Below are 19,250 nucleotides of genomic sequence, written 5' to 3'. Positions count from 1 at the left end.
ACGCCAATTAATGTTCCCAGGCCAGGTCCAGAATAATAAGTATTTTATTAACAGACATCATGATAAAGTCGACAGTAACAAAATTATTTTTTAGTCCATTTAAAAACCAAAAAAAAGGTGGGTTGGATTAACAAAATAAGTTAACGCAAGGGAGGCCGCCGACTGACGGAAGGCGGTGTGAGACATTGGTCTATGAACACGAAGAATATTCCGCTTGGGAGTAAACTACAAGTTGTTCTATAGCACACAGACACGCCTACTTTTGTCTTTCCCTAGCAATCATACATAAACTCATTTATTGATTGATCAACGTAGCGGGACAGCCAAAAAGAAGCTTCCCCTTCAAACGAGACGATGCAAACCGAAGCAGACGTAGAAAAAGAGTGAAGAAGCACCGTCAGAAAAGGAGAGCTAGCAGAGAGGTGATGATTGGGGATTATTTACATGGCGGTCAGGTGCGTGTCAACTACATCCTTCACTGATTACTTTTGTTTTGTTTATGCAAATCCAGCTGCTGAAAATATGAAGTGTGCCCTAAAGAAGACGTGTGACAGCGTGGCCAACAAGGAAGGTACATTAACGGTTCCTGCAGGTTAGACACAGGTGACTATGGTAGCAAGTAACCAGGCAGGAGTCTTAGTACACTGTACAGTAGTGTGTGTGGGTGTGTGTGTGTGCGCGTTTCTTTCTCCTGTCTCCCTTCTTGTTTGCTTTTTACCGGTGAGCTTCAGGCCTCGCTCTCACCAGCCGACGATGTGTTCTGCACCTCCTCTTCCAGGATGGGCACGATCAGGTTGTCCTTGGACATCAGGTTGTATTTCATCACGAAGCGCGTGAAGCGGTGACACAGGAATGTTTCATTCTGTCCACACACATGAGAGAAACACATCATCATGACGCTCCGTCTCTTTCCTCACGCTCTTGTTTAATGTCACATCATTGATTTTTTTTTTTACATTTTAAATACTTCTCGGAGGTCCAACAAAAGTGTATTGGAAGTGTTAGCATTGATGCTAGAATTTAGAAAGTTTCAAAGTGTTTTTTAGTAAACACCATTTGGGTGTCCGTAACTTTAATGCTCATGAGCTGTGTTTGTCTATGCCAGTCTCCGAGAGTCTGTCTCTAAGAAGCAATATTATTAATTCCATCCACTTTTTTACATAGCCACTGTAATTGTCACTGAACAATAATAGGGGTGTACCCATCCAATATGGAAGTCATTTAAAAAAGGTAAACATTTCCTCTTCGCCCTGAACTAAACAATGTGGCGACACCCACTTGAAACAGCGGCTGAACTACAAAGCAGAGCTATTTAGAAGACTCTGTACACATACAACACATTTCATCTGCTTGTGTTATTGTGAACGACATCATCGATGTAAGATCCATGTACAAACAGCAGTCGCAACTTGAGAGGTTCTGATTTTCATTTTTTTCTTTTTTTTTAACTGCCTCAATTAGTCAGTTTATAGCTCAGACCAGCAGCACACTCTTCCCCTTCACAAAAGCAGTGCTGTGCTCGACATAAAGTCTGACTGTGCTCACAAAATCAGGGTTTCAAAAAGTACTTTAAACACTTAAAACACCTATTGATACATTAACAAAATGTGTCAATGACTTAAAATACTGGTCAAAACTGTCCAAAGATGTAGTGCATCTAGGAATGTGAAGATTTTACATTTAATTAACAAAATGTTATTACACTACAATAAGCACACACTCTATGGTGGCAAAATAAGTCTAAAAGGTAAAAAGCGGAATTTAAAAAAACTTTAAAAATGGAAAAAAAATGTGTGATGATTTTTGTACTTGCTCATTTGTTACTGATTTATATCAGGATCATTCAAAATATATTCAAAGTTGAATTTTGGTGGTAAAATAAATACTAGTGAACAATCGTGCTAATAATTGTGATTTTAATAATCAAAATAATTGTGATTATTAATTTTCCAATAATCGTCCAGTCGTATTGTATATTACTTACACATTCAAAGTGTCCGAGGCCATTAGAAAATATCCAGTATCAAACGTGTCCGCATCATTCAACCAACTGCCTCATGATCTTGACTTAATGAATTATTGTGGCCTCTCAGTATAGACAATTACCACTCTATTTCACTCCAATGACAGTAGAAGTCCATTCCAGACGGTTAATAATGAACAAGTTAGCGTTTTCAAACCTACAATAGCTCTCTGTTTGACCAATTTCACTTGATTAAACCATTTCTAACATTCCACGCTACAAAATTATAGAAAATACAGTATGTATGATTCCTGCTGATATCGTCCTGCATCAATATCTGTACCGGCCACATGAAAGTGAAACATTTATATTGGGGCCCCTCCATTGAGTTCCTCTCCAGCTCTAACTGTACTAACAAACACATTTTCTTTCCCTTGAGTAAAAACAGCTACACTGGTACACAACCCAGAAACATAGATTGAATAGGGTCCGCTTCTGCCTACCATGTTTCCGACATGTTTAATTGTGCATGAGTAAACATGTGATGTACCAAAGCATACAAAGGCGCTGTCAACGGCCATTTTGGGAGCGTACGCACCTCATACTTGTCGAATATCTGGCGGTGGTGGAAGTAGGCGTGGGAGAATATCCTGTAGATGCGACGACACACCGAGCCCAGCTTGCCCACTGACGACTCCTTGATGCTCACCCTGCCGGCGACGATAAAACGCTGAAACGTGCTGCTGTTGTGTGAAGAAGTGACGTTAAGGACGCAACTAACCTGCTGGGGAAGTATTTGTTGCTATTGAGAAGGCAGGCAGCTCCGTCCAGCGTGTGCCTGGTGTAGTCGATGGCGGGGCACTGTCAATGAAAACAAAATCACAATCAACGCTGAGCAGGGGACAGACATTGGGAAAAGGAGTCGTGTCCGGGAAGACTACGCCTTGGACTTGCCTCTTTAGGGGTCTTGTGGGCAGCGCATAGGAAGATCCACTGCTCGGTGGCTGTCATCTGGGTGCAGGTGTCTGGATGGCACTCGCTCTGCGTGCAAGGGAACAACTGACTAAATGTCCTTGACTATGAAGATAAATAAAGCTCTGTCTGTTATTTTGTTGAATCTTATCTTTAATAACAGCACTTCCTATACATTATTTTTTTGTAGTTCCGGACCCCACAAATGTATTTGGCACTACCGTTTCACATTCTGTCATAAACACATTATAATGGGACTGTCTGTGAAAGTAGATTATTGTTACAACTCCGTACAGCAGGTGGAGGTATGCATCGCAACGCCCTTTTGACACACCTGTTATGTATTTTTTACATAAAATAGGAAGACACATGTACTTTTTAAAAATTTCCCTCCACAAGTTTTTATTGTAAATATTTGTTTATTTAAATCCTAAAATTATTAGGTAAACTCATTATCCAACACATATTTTAATTTCCCATAAATCATGCTGGACACTCAAATACTTAAAAAAAAATAATCCAAGAAAACTATAGTCCATAATTTCATTATCTATATAATCCTATATATTACATGAGACGTTTTTTTCATTTTATCAGAAACGAAACAGGGATGTGCGGTAAAACAATATCAATATACATCGTGATAAGACACATAATATTAATAAAAAATGCGTTGGATGAAATGTTTTGCACTCGCTCTCTAGTAACCAAGCAACATAGGAAGTAATCACTGATCAGAGGGACACGCCAACAGCAAATCAGGTGAAAGTATCAAATATCAGGTTGGGTTGCACCAACTTGTTGTCTCAAATGGGGAGAGAAAAGAAAGTTAAAATTAAGAAATTTGTGGATAAAACAGGAAATGTCACCTGGACAGTATGGCAGTTTTCATTTTTTTTTTTTTAAACGGACCGTAGTCAGACCAATGTGATTTCTAAATTATGCAAGGCGCCCGTCCCCACCAAGACCGGTAATACCACACTACCTTACCGTGCTCAGCCTTTAGAGCACAGCTGTAACTTCCTGGCAATAAACCTGCAGAAAATAGTTATTTTCTCTATGTTAACATTTCCACACTTTGCACTTATTTGCTACACTTTAATAATTTCTTACATATTTGTTTTTTGTGCACCTTCGTTTTAAGTATTTATTGTTGAATGTGATTTTACAATTTTGTTTGAATTGAGTTTTTTTCATGCTTGTGTTGACATTTCCTTTCCTTTCTGCCTTTATAACTGAGGGAATTATAATTAGCGGAAGGTTACATTTTTTTTTTTTTTTTCTTCAATGTATTTTTTTTCTGGTACTAATTTTCCAGAGGTCATAAAAAAATATCAATAATTATCGATATCGAACAATGAAAAACTGTTATATAGTGATACGGTTTTTGCCATATCGCCCAGCCCTACCACCGAACATGGCTTATTCTGTATTGCCCTCATGTACATTCTTATATTTGTGGTGTGCTGCACAAATAGATTTGGAGCTACCCTTTGATGCTGACGGTTTGCATTGTAACTTCTTAGCCAACATCTTAACAGAGCTCATGCGCACCGACTTGGCCTGCCAGAGAATAAGAAGATGTAGCAGGAAGGATCAACTTTATGGGTTTGTCACCAAATTCCTTAATTACTTTACACATTTCTAAAGACTTTTAAAAGAAGTGAATAGTGACAAATCTTGCTAATTTTCTAGTGGTTTTGAAGACTGACAGGAAGACCTGTATCGCTCTTTTCAAGGAGCCGTGGGTGCTGCTGTGGGGCCCTCCTTCCTCTCAAAAATCACATATAAAAAAAGTGAAACAAAGTTCAATTGTAGTTCTAAACATATCTTTTTTGTTTTTGCTCACTTTATCTCTCACAAGGTTATTCTTGTCTCTACACATGTGATCTGGAACAGCCAATAGCTATAACCCAAGTAAAAATCCACTGGATCGCAGTCCTGGGTGAAAATATGACATGGGATTCTCCAATTGGGTTTTCTGAACTGCTGTTTCCACGCCAGGTATTTATTTATTAAGCAGAACAATTTTGTCTGGAAGTACAATTTGTCACTACTTGGCACCAAGCTGGCCAGTAGAGGGTGCACCTACCTGCAGTTTGACCGCTAGTCCGTTGAGCTCCAAGCAAAATTGTCTACAAATCGACAGAACACAAATCAGACAACACAAAAAAAAAAACCCTCTTAAGTAGGCAAATGAAAACTGCAGCCGCACATTTTCATACCTGAGGTGCTCATACTTCCACACGCCCTCATCCTGACCCTCCGGGGGCTCCAGGATTTTGTCTATGTTGGAGCAATCTGAGCGGATGTTCTGCTGTATGTACTGTAAGACAATAGGTGCACATCCAGCCTTGTTAAAGCAGAGCTTGTTCACGCCAAGATGTTTTGGTGACAATAAAACAAACAAGGGCAGCCCGTCATTATTAAACCTATCATAACAGGAGATCGACACATATGTTTTTTCAGGGCCAATACCAATTGTTAGTAATCAATTTGGAGCCTTTATTTCATTTGCAGTAAAGGTTTTTTAAACATGAATAGAACATGTCAGTAAAGAGCTGGACAAGTCGTTTTTAAAATTATTTTTAAGGAAAAATCGTAACCAGTAGCGACGTAATGTTGTGGTTAATTTAGCAGCAAAAACCAAAAGGTGATTTCACAAAAACTTTAATTGCGTGTGTTTAAGAGGAGCATCAAGATTTGTATTTTAAAATATGAGAAATCTTCTGGGAAAATTGGTAAAAATATGGGATTTCTCCACATCACAATAACTTGCTATCTACTATTTTATTACACCATTTTATAATTTATTACATTGTAAGGTTGCCTCGTGAGAATGTAATAAATATTTTTATTACATTGTAAGGTTGCCTTGTGAGAAACGTTGAAATATTGCCTACATTTAAATAAAAATAATTCTGGACTCTTTCACAAAGTTTATGGGTGAGACATTTTTCAAGCTGGCTGACTTCATTTCTGCCTGGATGTTACAGAAAGTATGAGAATGTGTCAGCTGCTGCCTGCTTTTATAAAAAGCAGGCAGCTTCTTTTTTTTTTACTACTCTTCAGTGGCCTAGTGGTTAGAGGTCAGCCCTGAGATCGGTAGGTTGTGAGTTCAAACAACAACTGGGCGATATGACCTTTTTTTAATATCTCGATATTTTGGGGCCCTATCGCGATATACGTTATATATCTCCATATTTTGCCTTAGCCTTGAGTGAACACTTGATACATATAACCACAGCAGTATGATGATTCTATGTGTCTACATTAAAACATTCTTATTCATACTGCATTAGTGGCCTAGTGGTTAGAGTGTCCGCCCTGAGATCGGTAGGTCGTGAGTTCAAATCCCGGCTGAGTCATACCAAAGACTATAGAAATGGTACCTATGACCTCCCTGCTTGGCACTCAGCTTCAAAAGGTTGGAATTGGCGGTTAAATCACCAAAAATGATTCCCAGGGGGTAATCAAGGACGATGGGTCGAATGCAGAAAATAATTTTGCCACACTTAGTGTGTGTGTGACAATCATTGGGACTTTAACTTTATTAATATATACTCATTTTAAACTTTCATGCAGAGAAGGAAATCACAACTAAGTCAATTGACCAAAACTGTATTTATTAAACAGTTATTAGCAGGTGACTTTTCAAATGATGCTACAAATCAGCAGTGATGCTACTTTTGGTAGCAACACTTGTGCCCACACTTGACAAATTAAAGTTGTCTCTTCGACATCTTCCCGCTTGAAGCCGAACCACAGCCAGACGACGGACCCCCTGCTGTTTTTCTTGGGAATTAATTCTTCCTTCATTTGTTACCAGCTCCGCACCTTATTTCTCTTGTATTACCACTCACACGGCTTCGCTAGTATCACAGCTAACTTTAACTATGCTGCTACCTCTCTGCTCCGCGAGGGCGTATACGTATGTGAAGTATGACGTGACAGTATGTGACGTATGTAAGAAGGTGTGCTTACTGTCTGTGAGAAGGAGACACAAGAAGGAGTGGGGAGAGCCTGTAGTGTAATGCCCACAGCTAAAGGCAACTGTGTGAGAACGTATACTCGAATATCACGATATAGTCATTTTCTAGAGACACATGCGATATATCGCTTATATCGATATAGAGCTTGGGGATATATCGATATAAACCATATACCGCAGGTTTGTCTCCGTGCGATATAGAAAACGACTATATCGTGATATTCGAGTATACGTTCTCACGCAGTTGCTTTTAGCTGCGGGCACTACATTACAGGCGTTTCTCACTCCTTCTCGTCTCTCCTTCTCACAGAGACGCAAAACAAACCCACCTTCTTACATACATCACATACCGTCGCGCGTGTAGCGTCATACGCTCTCGCCGAGCAGAGAGGTAGCAGCATGGCTAACATTAGCTGAGGCAGGTGGCGCAAACAGAGCGGAGCGGAGCGAGTGATATTACAAGAGAGACGAGGTGCGAAACTGATCACAAATGGAGGAGGAACAATTAATGCCCCAAAAAACAGCAGGGGGTCCATCTTCTGGCGGTGGTTTGACTTCAAGCGGGAAGATATTACGCAGACAACAGCAATATACAAAGTATGCAGCAGAAGTGTTACTACAAAAGGTAACAGCACTACTAATTTGTTCTTTCATTTAAAAATTCACCCGCAAGACAATGAAGAGTATTTAATAAACACAATTGACTTAGTTGTGAGTTCCGTCACTGCATGAAAGTTTAAAAGTAGCATATAGTAATGTAGTATGAAGAAGAATGTTTTAATTTAGACACATAGAATCATCCTACTGCTGTGATTATATGCATCAAGTGTTCATTTAAGGCTAAGGAAAAATATCGAGGTATATATCGTGTATCGCGATATGGCATAAAAATATTGCGATATTATTAAAAGCCAATATCGCCCAGCCCTAGTTCAAACCCCAGCCGAGTCATACCAAAGACTATAAAAATGGGACCCATTACTTCCCTGCTTGGAACTCAGCTTCAAAATGTTGGAATGGGGGTTTAAATCACCAAAAATGACTCCCGGGCGTGGCACCACTGGCCCCCTAACCTCCCAGTGGGTATCAAAGGGATGGGTCTAATGCAGAGGACAAATTTCACCACAACTAGTGTGGCAATCATTGGTACTTTAATGTTTTTAAGGGTCAAAACGTGTACTGAAAGTGTAAATGTTGGCATGACTGTTGTGGTCCAGTATTTTGATCCATACAAAAAAAACATTGGTGGACTGCGTAGACGTCTTCAGCGTCACATGCACTCTTCTATCAGAGTTGTGACAGAAATGAGGTCTCCCTGCTCCAAAAGTGTTATCACCGATTCACAGCACAATGTGAGTGTTTTACAGAAATTATGTCTCGTAACTAGTTTTTGATTGATTGATACTTTTATTAGTAGATTGTACAGTACAGTACATATTCTGTACAATTGACCAGTAAATGGTAACACCGCAATAAGTTTTTCAACTTGTTTAAAGGCCTACTGAAATGAGATTTTCTTATTTAAACGGGGATAGCAGGTCCATTCTGTGTCATACTTGATCATTTCACGATATTGCCATATTTTTGCTGAAATTATTTAGTAGAGAACATCGACGATAAAGTTCGCAACTTTTGGTTGCTAACAGGAAAGCCCTGCCTTCACCGGAAGTCGCAGACAATGACGTCACCTGTTGAGGGCTCCTCACATCCTCACATTGTTTTTAATGGGAGCCTCCAACAAAAAGAGCTATTCGGACCGAGAAAACGACAATTTCCCCATTAATTTGAGTGAGGATGAAAGATCGTGTTTGAGGATATTGATAGCGACGGACTAGAAAAAAAATAAAAAAATAAAAATAGAATCAAGTAAAAAAAAAAAAAAGGCGATTGCATTGGGATGGATTCAGATGTTTTTAGACATTTACTAAGATAATTCTGGGAAATCTCTTATCTTTCTATTGTGTTGCTAGTGTTTTAGTGAGTTTAATAGTACCTGATAGTTGGAAGGGTGTATCCACGGGTGTCTGATGGAAGTCGACGGCAGCTGTACGGACGGCACAAACTCAGCTGATCTCCGGTAAGCGGCGACTTTTTACCACAATTTTCTCATCGAAAACTGCTGGTTGACAAGTGGTCGGGATCCATGACGGCTTGAACGCTCTGATCCATAGTAAAGTTTCACCTCCGGGAATTTTAAACAAGGAATCACCGTGTGTTTGTTTGGCTAAAGGCTAAAGCTTCCCAACTCCATCGTTCTACTATGACTTCTCCATTATTAAATTCACAAATTGCAAAAGATTCAGCAACACAGATGTCCAAAATTCTGTGTAATTATGCGGTTAAAGCAGACGAATTTTATCTGTGTGTGTGCGCAGCGCTAATATTTCCTAAAAGTCCGTGACGTCACACGTACACGTCAGCATTCCGCGACGTTTTCAACAGGACACTTTGCGGGAAATCTAAAATTGCAATTTAGTAAACTAAAAAGGCCGTATTGGCATGTGTTGCAATGTTAATATTTCATCATTATGGTTGGGTATTGAGTATCGGGTATCGATTGGAGCCGGGACTAACTTTCCTAAGTTTAAATTTCGATTCCTAGTTTCGATACCCAGTCCGCCGACCGGAAAAAAAGAATAGGTCCGCCGACCGGAAGAAGAAGCCGCTGAACACCAACGAAGAAGCGCCCACCGCCGGAAGTGTAAGCATAGCCGAGCCTATGTACCCGAGCGAGTCAGTCAAGCATGGATAGTGGGCGTAGGCGGTCGAAAGTGTGGCTTTATTTCACTAAAAAAAATCAAATATTGGCGAAATGTAACACGTGCGACAGGACTGTTTCGTGCTTAGGAGGGTGCACGTCGAACATGATGAAGCACCTCCAAGTTCACGGAGTACAAATAAATGCGTGTCCCGTCTTCGACGCGCTGCGCCGACCGTCCTCCTCTGCCTCTTCCTCTGGCACCTCGGTGATGGCACTGCAGTCCGAATCCGGTAAGTAAAACAATATATATGCAATAAATAATGTGTTTTGCGCCAATGTTGAGGCAGCTAACAATTTAGCCCGCGTATTTTTTCATATACAATTTACAACCTGCTAGCCAGGCTCCGCGATGTGCTCAGCATACTCCGTTCACCGTAGCGGCAATGGGGAAGATGTCTGTGCCACAGACGGAAGAGTGCCACAGAAAGGTCACTGCACACATAGTCAAAAGACTGCATCCCTTTTCAGAGGTGGACTCTCCAACATTTAGGTTAGTTAAGCAATAACGTTAGAGCTAAGGTAATTGATACTGGGCTAAACAGTAACAGCAACATTAAATGTTTGTTTATGTTTGCAGGGATATGGTGAAAACTTTCAACCCAAAATACATACCACCTTCCAGGGACTACCTGTCAAACACATGGTACAAGAGGAATCGGAATTGAGAATCGTCAGGAATCGGAATTGAAACAAAGAATCAGAATCTGAATCGTTCAAATTCAAACGATACACAACCCTATTCATCATTGATATATAAACTATCAGACTGCGTGGTCGGTAGTAGTGGGTTTCAGTAGGCCTTTAAGTCGGGGTCCATGTAAGTCAATTTATGGTAAATGTGAATGCATATACAAAACCAAAAAAGAAAAATATACGTCGTTGGCCAACCTTTTTTTTTGTGTCCAATATAAACACACTTTAGAAGTGGTTGTGGAAAAGTGTGGCATGTCCGCACATAGACACATACATCTTTATCAGTGGTTCTTAACCTGGGTTCGATCGAACCCTAGAGGTTCGGTTAGTCAGGAACAAGGGTTCGGCGGAGGTCAGAACACACCCGACTCATCGTGTAAATAAAAACTTCTCCATATCGGCGTATTACGGATACGGCAACAGCAGAAATCCGACTGATTTGCAGGTGTGTAATTTTTTGTGAGTTCATGCACTGTGTTGGTTTTGTTCTTTGAACAAGGTGATTTTCATGCACGGTTCATTTTGTGCACCAGTAAAAAAAAACATGGTAACACCTTAGTATGGAGAACATATTCACCATTAAATAGTTGCTTAATAACATGCAAATTAGTAACATATTGGCTCTTAACTAGTCATTATTAAGTACTTATTAATGCCTTATTTGGCATGGGCTTATTATAACCCTAACCAAATAACTCCAAATTAAGTCTTTATCACTTTAAATATGTTCCCCGAGTGTCCCAAAAACTCTAAATTAAGTTTTTGCTACTTTGAATATGTTCCCCATACTAAAGTGTTAACAAAAACATATAACTTTGTCTTGAATTTGAAAAAAAAAAAAAAAAAGGAGGGTTCGTTGAATGCACAAATGAAACTGGTGGGGTTCGGTACCTGCAACTAGGTTAAGAACCAGTGGTCTATATGCATACACACCTGTTGAACAGCCAGGGTGCTGTCCATCTCTTCGAATGACTCATCCGGCCAGTTGTAGAAGTCCTACACACGGGGGAAAATGGCGTGTTTGAATCCCAAAATAAAAAATAAATGCTGACAAATGTGAAACTGAAGCAATGAGCGATGTAGATATTGAAATGGGTTTACTGATAAATGTTGTCTTTACGTTCGACCATGACTCACGACTACCAAGCTAGCGTGAAGCTAGCTAATGGGCTAGGACTGCTTCCTGCAGAACTAACACACACAGGCGGGGTTTTATGTCGGTAAAACAACAACAACAACGTTTGTCTACGAATTATTCTAGTTTAACTTACAACATGTTATAATCGTTGGATGTTATAGACGTGGAGTAACTCCAGCAAGTAGACGGAGCCAATGCTAAGCTTGGCGAGCTCGGGGCCCTCCCTTGCATCGAAGTCCGTGACCGACAAATTCCACCAAAGACAGGCGGTAAAACAACTCCAGTCGAGCAGTTATGAAGCACATTGAGTCGGTTGTTCGTTTTAAGCCATATTTACTCCTTAGTGGCGGCCCGAAACGTACCTTCGCCTTGGTTCCAGGCCGATTCCTCCTGAGAACTGCAGTCCCCTCCGCCATGACCATCTCGACCAAATACCCGGATGTAGGCCAGCCGCGGTGTTGTACCAGAACTTCACAACACCGACACTGAAGATATGGCATCGAAATGACGTCACGGCACTGTTTTTTCATTATTTGCCGTAAGATTACGTCACTTGTAAATATTACCTATTTTGGCGAGCTTAATCTACCTGTGAATTACAACACATTAACTGGACTACTTTTACTACTACTTGAAATGTCATCATTCAAGCTAATGTATCTTTTTTTGTTTTAAATATTGAAAAAATATGACTTGGGTTATAGACCTATGCTGTTTGCTTATTTGAAAACTGTCAAGTCAGAACTTTTTCCAATGTTTTTTGCTATTACATCATCTTTGTCTCAACACATTCTGCAGCTTAAGTTGCTTGTTTTGAAAGTGAAATAACACAAATAAAGATAAGGAAAGGCATCATACATGGAGGCAAACATCAATGACAGTCTTTTATTATTGTAACAAAATGTGGTTAGAATTATTTACAGTTGATACAACATAAAAAAAACATGATTTCTTCTCTCGAGGTGGGAGGGGATGACTTTTTTCCATATCTTGACTTATTCCACATATTTACCCAGGATGTCACCATCACGGAACAGGAAGTAGTCCTATATGGGTGGAACAAGATGATCAAGTATTGAAGCAGACATTTTGAAAAAACAAGAAAGAGGTGCATTATATACCTTATCATCCAGATTGACTTTAGTCCCACCGTATTCTGGTAGGAGAACCTTCTCTCCAACCTTCACGCTGTTTGGCACTACGTGTCCTTTCTGAAAGAAAATATATATATATTTGTATTCCTAACCACAGCTGACGCAGACAAGACCCAGAGTGGCGTTCTGACCTGATTGACAGAACCGGGTCCGACAGCCACCACTGTGGCCTGCAGCACTTTGCCCTGGGACTTCTCTGGCAGCATGATGCCACCCTTGGTCACCGTCTCGGCGGTGAGACGCTCCACCAGCACGCGGTCGAACAGCGGCAGGAACTTTCTGAAGGCCTGGGAAAAAAAATACAAATCAGTAATAAACTAACAATATAAATAGGAAACAAACAATACGACCATAGTAACAAAGTTTGACCACTAGGGGCCACTGTCCACCTTGTATTTTACTCCCTTTTGTTGCATTTATGTAAGTCAATACAATAGCAGTGGGAATATAAAAACATCCATCCATGTCCCACCGCTTGTCATGTCAATCATTTTAATAATTGAAAATGACATTATAAATGAGCTCATCTATTTCTACTCTGTTCTCATACCACTTTCTGTAAAAATGTATTCTTATTCTGATCGAGTTTAAGCTTTTTCTTTCACAAGTTTAACTTTGTTCCTGTAAAAACAATAACTCATAATAATACATGTTTGTTATTCTATAAGTACAATTTTTTTGCCTTTTTCCTCAAATTATCCCTTGATTACTGGAGGTTCTACTATACTAAATATTACAATTTAATTCATGGAAAATAACAACGTGTCACTTCGTATAATTAGTATTTCATGGTTTGTGCATCTTAAAATCTGCCTCGCCTATTTTAATTTCACTTGGAGAAATGGTAATTTATCCATGTACTATTTCTAATCTCTCATAAACTTATTCTACAGATAAAATGTCAGTCCTGTAAGAGCACACTTTTTCTTATAACTTTTTTTACTGCAACATTATAATATGGTTAATTTATATTTTCATTCAAATTTAATTTACATACTTTGAATATATTCTTGCAAAAATGAAAACTTTATTCCTCATAAGTATGAATTTATTATTTCAATATTCCTGTTTTTTAATTATATTTAGTCTCCACCGAGACTATAAATAGAATTATTTGTCTACAAAATTGTTATAACTATACCTCTGCATTACACTGTAAGCTTAACAACAAGAAAGGAAACACAATGGTCTTTACTCGTCACCCACCGTGGTTACAGTGAAGCAAAGTGCTACACATACTTCATCGTATTCTGCCACGGCAAAAAAAGCATGTTCCCCGATGGCATCGTACCGCCCTACTACTTGAGAAGGACTGCTGGAGAGTTCGTCCTCATAAATATTGGAACCTAGTTACTCTAAAATGACAAAAATGTCATTATTCTATGAATTTTTAGTAACTATTTTGCAAAAACAATCATTTATTCATTTTCTATTTGTACTCTGTTGTCATACAATTAATGACTGCAAAAATGTAATCTTCTTGTCAAGTTTAAGCTTTTTCTTTTACTAGTTTAATTACGTTCCTGTAAACAATAGACTCATAATACTACTTGTTTATTTTATTTTAAACAAGTAAACTTTCTCATTTTGTCTTTTGTTTAAATATAATACTTCAGTACTGTAGAATTTATTAAAACATTAAAAATTAATTAGTGTTAAATGACAATTATAAAAAAATGACTTGTATTTTTGGTGTTACATTTTTCATTTTCCCTAAAATATGACACTCAAAAAGTGCACACATTTTTAATCGCAAGATTATAACTTTTTACTCATAACTTTGTACGGTTTACATTTTAAACGATACTGTACCAATTCCAGGTACCTGGGAATCAATAGTTACTCAATAGTACCAATTGTCGGTACTTGTGTGTGTTAATAAATATTGTCTTTGCCTTTTGAAAAATGTATAAGCGGTAGAAAATGGATTGATGGTAACATTTAAGAATGAGCTGATCGTGATAACTGTGCTGTCCAGTTGTTAGAACTTCTTTTCTTACTACATTTAGGTCTCATTTGCATGCAGTTGTACTTCTAAGACATGAGATGGCTGTAATGTATAGACCATCTATGGTATGTTGTCTGACCAGGAAGTAGCATCTTCCAGGAAGCTGAATGTGTTATGTTGCACCCTACAAAGTGTTTATGCTGTAAGTATTATGCTTATTACAAACCAGCTGTTTGTAACATTCATCTTAGTTGTAGATGTTACTATTAAATTTGGAGGTGTTAAAATCCCTGTGTAAAACCGCTAATGCTAATAGTAGCCTCTCTATTGCAAATCAGATGTAAATTAGCAACAAGCTAGGGCATTTTGGAAGAGCGGAGCCTTCCTTTACGTTCAAATGTTTTTTTTATCAAGCATACTTGCTTTGTTGGTGAGGAAAAATGCAACACTACTTTGAGGGAGTTTGGCTGAGTGGCTGTTTACATGAGTCAGTGTTTAGTCTGCAACCGGACGTGACGTCACATGCAGCAAAGGTATCGATTCATGTAAAATCATTGTCTGATTTTACATGAATCGAACCAAAGTAGTACCGATGGAATTTGGTCGGTGCCTATAAAAAGTACTGAATTCGGTACCAATCCCAAATTCTTACGGAATAATGCTGATTCTTACACAAAAGCTCATCTATGTAAGAGAGCTAAAACCACTAAGGCGCTTGAAGCTTGTATTACCCCAGCAACACAAGGTTTTTGTAACTGAACTATATTCTGCAATGTCATTACAGTGCGGAACAAATTGGATATTAATTATTGTGTTGCAGTCACAAAAGTACAAGCACAGTTTTGGTTGAAAGTGGTCAAAGATAAACTTTTCCAGAAGGAATGATTAACAGGATAAGCTGGAGGAAGACACACGACAAATTTGGTTTACCCTCTTTGTGAAGTCAAATGAATACAAATGAAAGTCAGCTTGTCTTTATTATGTCTTTAACTATAAAGCTGAATAAATAACATCAGCGAGCATTGCTGCAAATGAGGCTTAAAAACACCAAAAATGGTCACCGCAGACGTTCAAATGACCTCCACTCAAGGTCGTTTGGGGGTGGATGTAGGGAGGTGAGGTGGGGGGTTGTGTAGTTTGACGCTTGCCGGGACAAAGACTGTGGGAGTAGCTGTAATAAAAATGCAAAGGCATTCCACCGAGGACGCTGAAAAAATGGTGTGTTTAGTGACGACATAGCTAGTTTTAATTTTTGATAAACAAGTTACTTGTTTGCTTGTTGTAGTGAAGGACGAAGACCCTAAAAAAATACCCCTGGTTCGATTCTCTAAGTTTCTTTTTGCTATCTGTTACAAAACAAAAACACACCAAAGCCACATAGTTTATCATAATACAAATAGCAGTCAAGGCTGTTGTAGTAGTAGTGCAGGCATTCAAGTTGCATAGATGGGTATGATCCCCTTTTCTACCGTTTAACTAGAAAACATGAAAATAACTTTATATGCAAGTCATTTTGTACTTGTATTATATTAAAACTGGTGAGGGCAGTTTGTAATTTAATTAAGCAGTTCAATTAGTTTAAACTTCCCTCAAAATATCACTCATTGAGGTAAATTAGGTGCTTACATGTTTTTATTTAATAACAAATTATACCATGTAGGACACAGGTGTCAAAATCAAGGCACAGTGGCCAGATGTGGCCCGCCACTTCATTTTATTTGGCCCTCGAAAGCCTGGAAAAAATATACATCAGTAAAGTACTGGAACTTCTCTTACTAAATGTATTCTTTCTTTCTATTTTGGAAGAAAAAAATATATGTACTCCATGTAATCGCAAATAATGTTTACTTAAATATGGTCTAATTCAAATAATTTTTAAATAGAAATAAATACTAATAATAATGATTTCAAAGCAAGTTATCCTTTAAATTCCATCCATCCATTTTCGACAGCTTATTCCCTTTGGGGTTGCGGGGGGTATCCTTTAAATTGTCCAATGTAAAAGTAGCAATGGATTTCATGGTAAAAATGTACAGTTTTTTCCTCTGAATTAAAAGAAACTGTACTTTTTTTGCCGTAATAAACTGTGGTGTTGTTTTCGCATTTACAGTAATACACAGAAAAATTTACAGTTGTTGGTTTATGGTAAAAAAAAAAAAAAAGAAAAAAAACTGGCAGCTCAGGTGCCAAATTTTTCTAATTATTTACAGTAAAAAACAAATGTCAATTTCACAGTAAAAGCCTGGCAACTGAGCTGCCTTTTTTTTTTTACCATAAAAACGGCAGTTTTGTTTTTCCATTTACAGTAATACACACAAAATTTTGAGGTGAAATTATTCCAACTTACCATATTTTTTATACATTTTAGTTTTAAAAAAAATCTACTGATAAAAAGCATTAATAAAATTGTGTAATAGTAGTATTCACTGTTAGATGCCCTCTGGGGCCAAATAAAAATGCGATGTGGCCCTCAGTGAAAGCGACTTTGACACCTCTGTTGTAGTGGTACACAAAAAAATCAGTTTACATCCGAATCATGATTCTTATTCAACCCAATTATACATCGACACATAATTTTCATAAGTAAAATTAAAAGAAATAAAAAAACTTCAGCAAGAATCAATTTTAAAACTATATTTTTAGGCCGTATTGATTCAACCAAAGTTTTTTAACCTGAAACCGGCTTTGAAAAAGTTTATCACCATTACATTGCAACAATGTAATGAATAGAGAATCGTATTGAATCCAAAATCAATACTGAATCGAATCGTTGGGTGCCTAAAGATACCCACACCTCTAGGGTTGGGCGATATATCGATGTACGCGATATATCGCGAGTTTGTCTCTGTGCGATATAGAAAATTACTATATCGTGATATTCGAGTATACGTTCTCACGCAGTTACTTTTAGCTGCAGGCATTACACTATAGGCTCTTCCCACAGACAGTGAGCGCAAGTTCTTACACACGTCACATACGTATACGCCCTTGCGGATCAGCGAGGGAGCATGGGTAATGTTAGCTGTGATGCAGTGCGAGTGGTAAAGAGAAAGAGATGCAGTGCGAGTGGTAAAGAGAAAGAGAAGGTGCATTACTACTCATATGTAGCATCGTTTGAAAAGTCACCTGCTAATAACTGTTTGATAAATACAGTTTTAGTCAACTGACTTACCGTATTTCCTTGAATTGCCGCAGGGCATATAGTATGCACCTGCCTTGAATTACAGCCGGTTCAAACTGGCTTCCCCAAAAATTTTGCACATGCTTAGTATTACCGCCTGGTCAAACTCGTGACGTGACGGGTTACACTTCCCCTGTCATCATTTTCAAAATGGAGGAGGCTGATTTCAATACCGGTAATTTGAAATCACACAAAGGGAAGAAGTTTAAGAGCTATTCAGTAGGATTTAAGGTCCAAACTTACATCACACTCAAAATTTTTATTGCATACCTTTGGTAAGTGCCGGAGTGAGAAGAGGTTTTAAAATAATTAGCGCATGCTTACTTTTACCGCATGCCTTTAGTAAGCGTAGGAGTGAGAAGAGGTTTTAAATTAATTAGCGCCTCGGCGGCATTTCAAGGAAATACAGTAGTTGTGATTTCATTCTCTGCATGAAAATTTAAGATGAGCATACATAAATGCAGTATGAACAAGAATATTTTAATGTAGACACATGGAATCATCATACTGCTGTGATTATATGCATCAGGTGTTAATTCAAGGCTAAGGCAAAATATCGAGAGATATATCGTGCATCGTGATATGGCCTAAAAAATATCGAGATATTAAAAAAATGCCATATCGCCCAGCCCTACCCACCTCTATAGACTACCACTAGTGAAGAGCAGTTTGCAAAGTCAATTAACTGAACTTCCCTCGAAATATCACTCATTGGGGTTAAAATATGTTGAAGTTTTTGTTTAATCGTCTGTACCTCGTAAAAATGAAACAATTGAGGCAAGCCCAAACCTTAACACATGGAATGATACGGTGTTCATTCACTCGCTCGTAGATAACATTACTTATAGGTAAGATCTCAACTAAGTTACACACCAAGTTTCTCAACAATATTTAACAAATCGTAGAGTTTTGAAGTAGTTTGCATGACCTTGCCAATGTGTGGAATGGAAGGCTAGCATCAGATGCTGCTAGGCTAGCTGATAATGCTAGCCGGCAAACATGCTAGCATTTGAGCTCGGAGGTTTTCCGACACAAGGAGATGTTATCTTTATTATATGAATAACGATGATATTATAGCTGTTTTAATCTTACCATGACTTATCTTGTGACGTTCGGTGGTCGACGAAGTGTCACTTGCAGAGTTTGCTGCTGAAGGGGAATGTCTCTCTCTCTCCACGTGAGGAAACGTCTAGAAGCTTCCCGCACATGCGCAGTGCCGTGCGACCTTCACTTGCCTCCTCAAAGTGTGAGGAAATTCCAGAACGTTTCGAGCGAAAGCCACATCAACCGTGTCATTTACAGATACATTCATCTCATTTAACAGTACTTTAAACGAGGGATAAAGTGTTGTGACAATTTCTTATGATTTTTGTGGTGGTCCAAATTGAAACGTAGTGCAATGTTGCACAATGTCAACTTTGACCTCGGTTTTTTTTCCTCCAATAGCGC

The 19,250-nt window shown here is 38.6% G+C and overlaps 1 protein-coding gene across 3 annotated transcripts; it reads right to left on the bottom strand.

The window, feature by feature from the left end:
• Window positions 1–26: 26 nt before the first annotated feature.
• LOC133538217 (MOB-like protein phocein) lies at window positions 27–19,052 on the bottom strand. 3 transcript variants are annotated; one of them, XM_061879620.1, is made up of 9 exons: window positions 18,894–19,052; window positions 12,804–12,959; window positions 11,314–11,376; window positions 5,161–5,261; window positions 5,028–5,070; window positions 2,918–3,004; window positions 2,745–2,824; window positions 2,562–2,673; window positions 27–862 (listed from the first exon to the last, which is right to left on the bottom strand). In XM_061879620.1, the coding sequence occupies exons 1-9, from the start codon at window positions 18,894–18,896 to the stop codon at window positions 728–730; spliced, it is 780 nt and encodes a 259-aa protein (XP_061735604.1). In that variant the 5' UTR covers window positions 18,897–19,052; the 3' UTR covers window positions 27–727. The 3 variants fall into 3 exon arrangements, with proteins under 3 accessions (XP_061735604.1, XP_061735602.1, XP_061735603.1); XM_061879618.1 differs by lacking the exons at window positions 12,804–12,959; window positions 18,894–19,052 and adding an exon at window positions 11,881–12,035; XM_061879619.1 differs by lacking the exons at window positions 27–862; window positions 2,562–2,673; window positions 2,745–2,824; ... (2 more) ...; window positions 5,161–5,261; window positions 11,314–11,376 and adding exons at window positions 12,390–12,564; window positions 12,640–12,729.
• Window positions 19,053–19,250: the final 198 nt, after the last annotated feature.

This window comes from Nerophis ophidion, linkage group LG19 (assembly GCF_033978795.1).
Source record: "Nerophis ophidion isolate RoL-2023_Sa linkage group LG19, RoL_Noph_v1.0, whole genome shotgun sequence".
In the NCBI taxonomy this organism is placed as follows: Eukaryota; Metazoa; Chordata; class Actinopteri; order Syngnathiformes; family Syngnathidae; genus Nerophis; species Nerophis ophidion.
The sequence above is the reverse complement of the archived record's forward strand: the minus strand, read 5'-3'. Positions and strand labels throughout refer to the sequence as shown.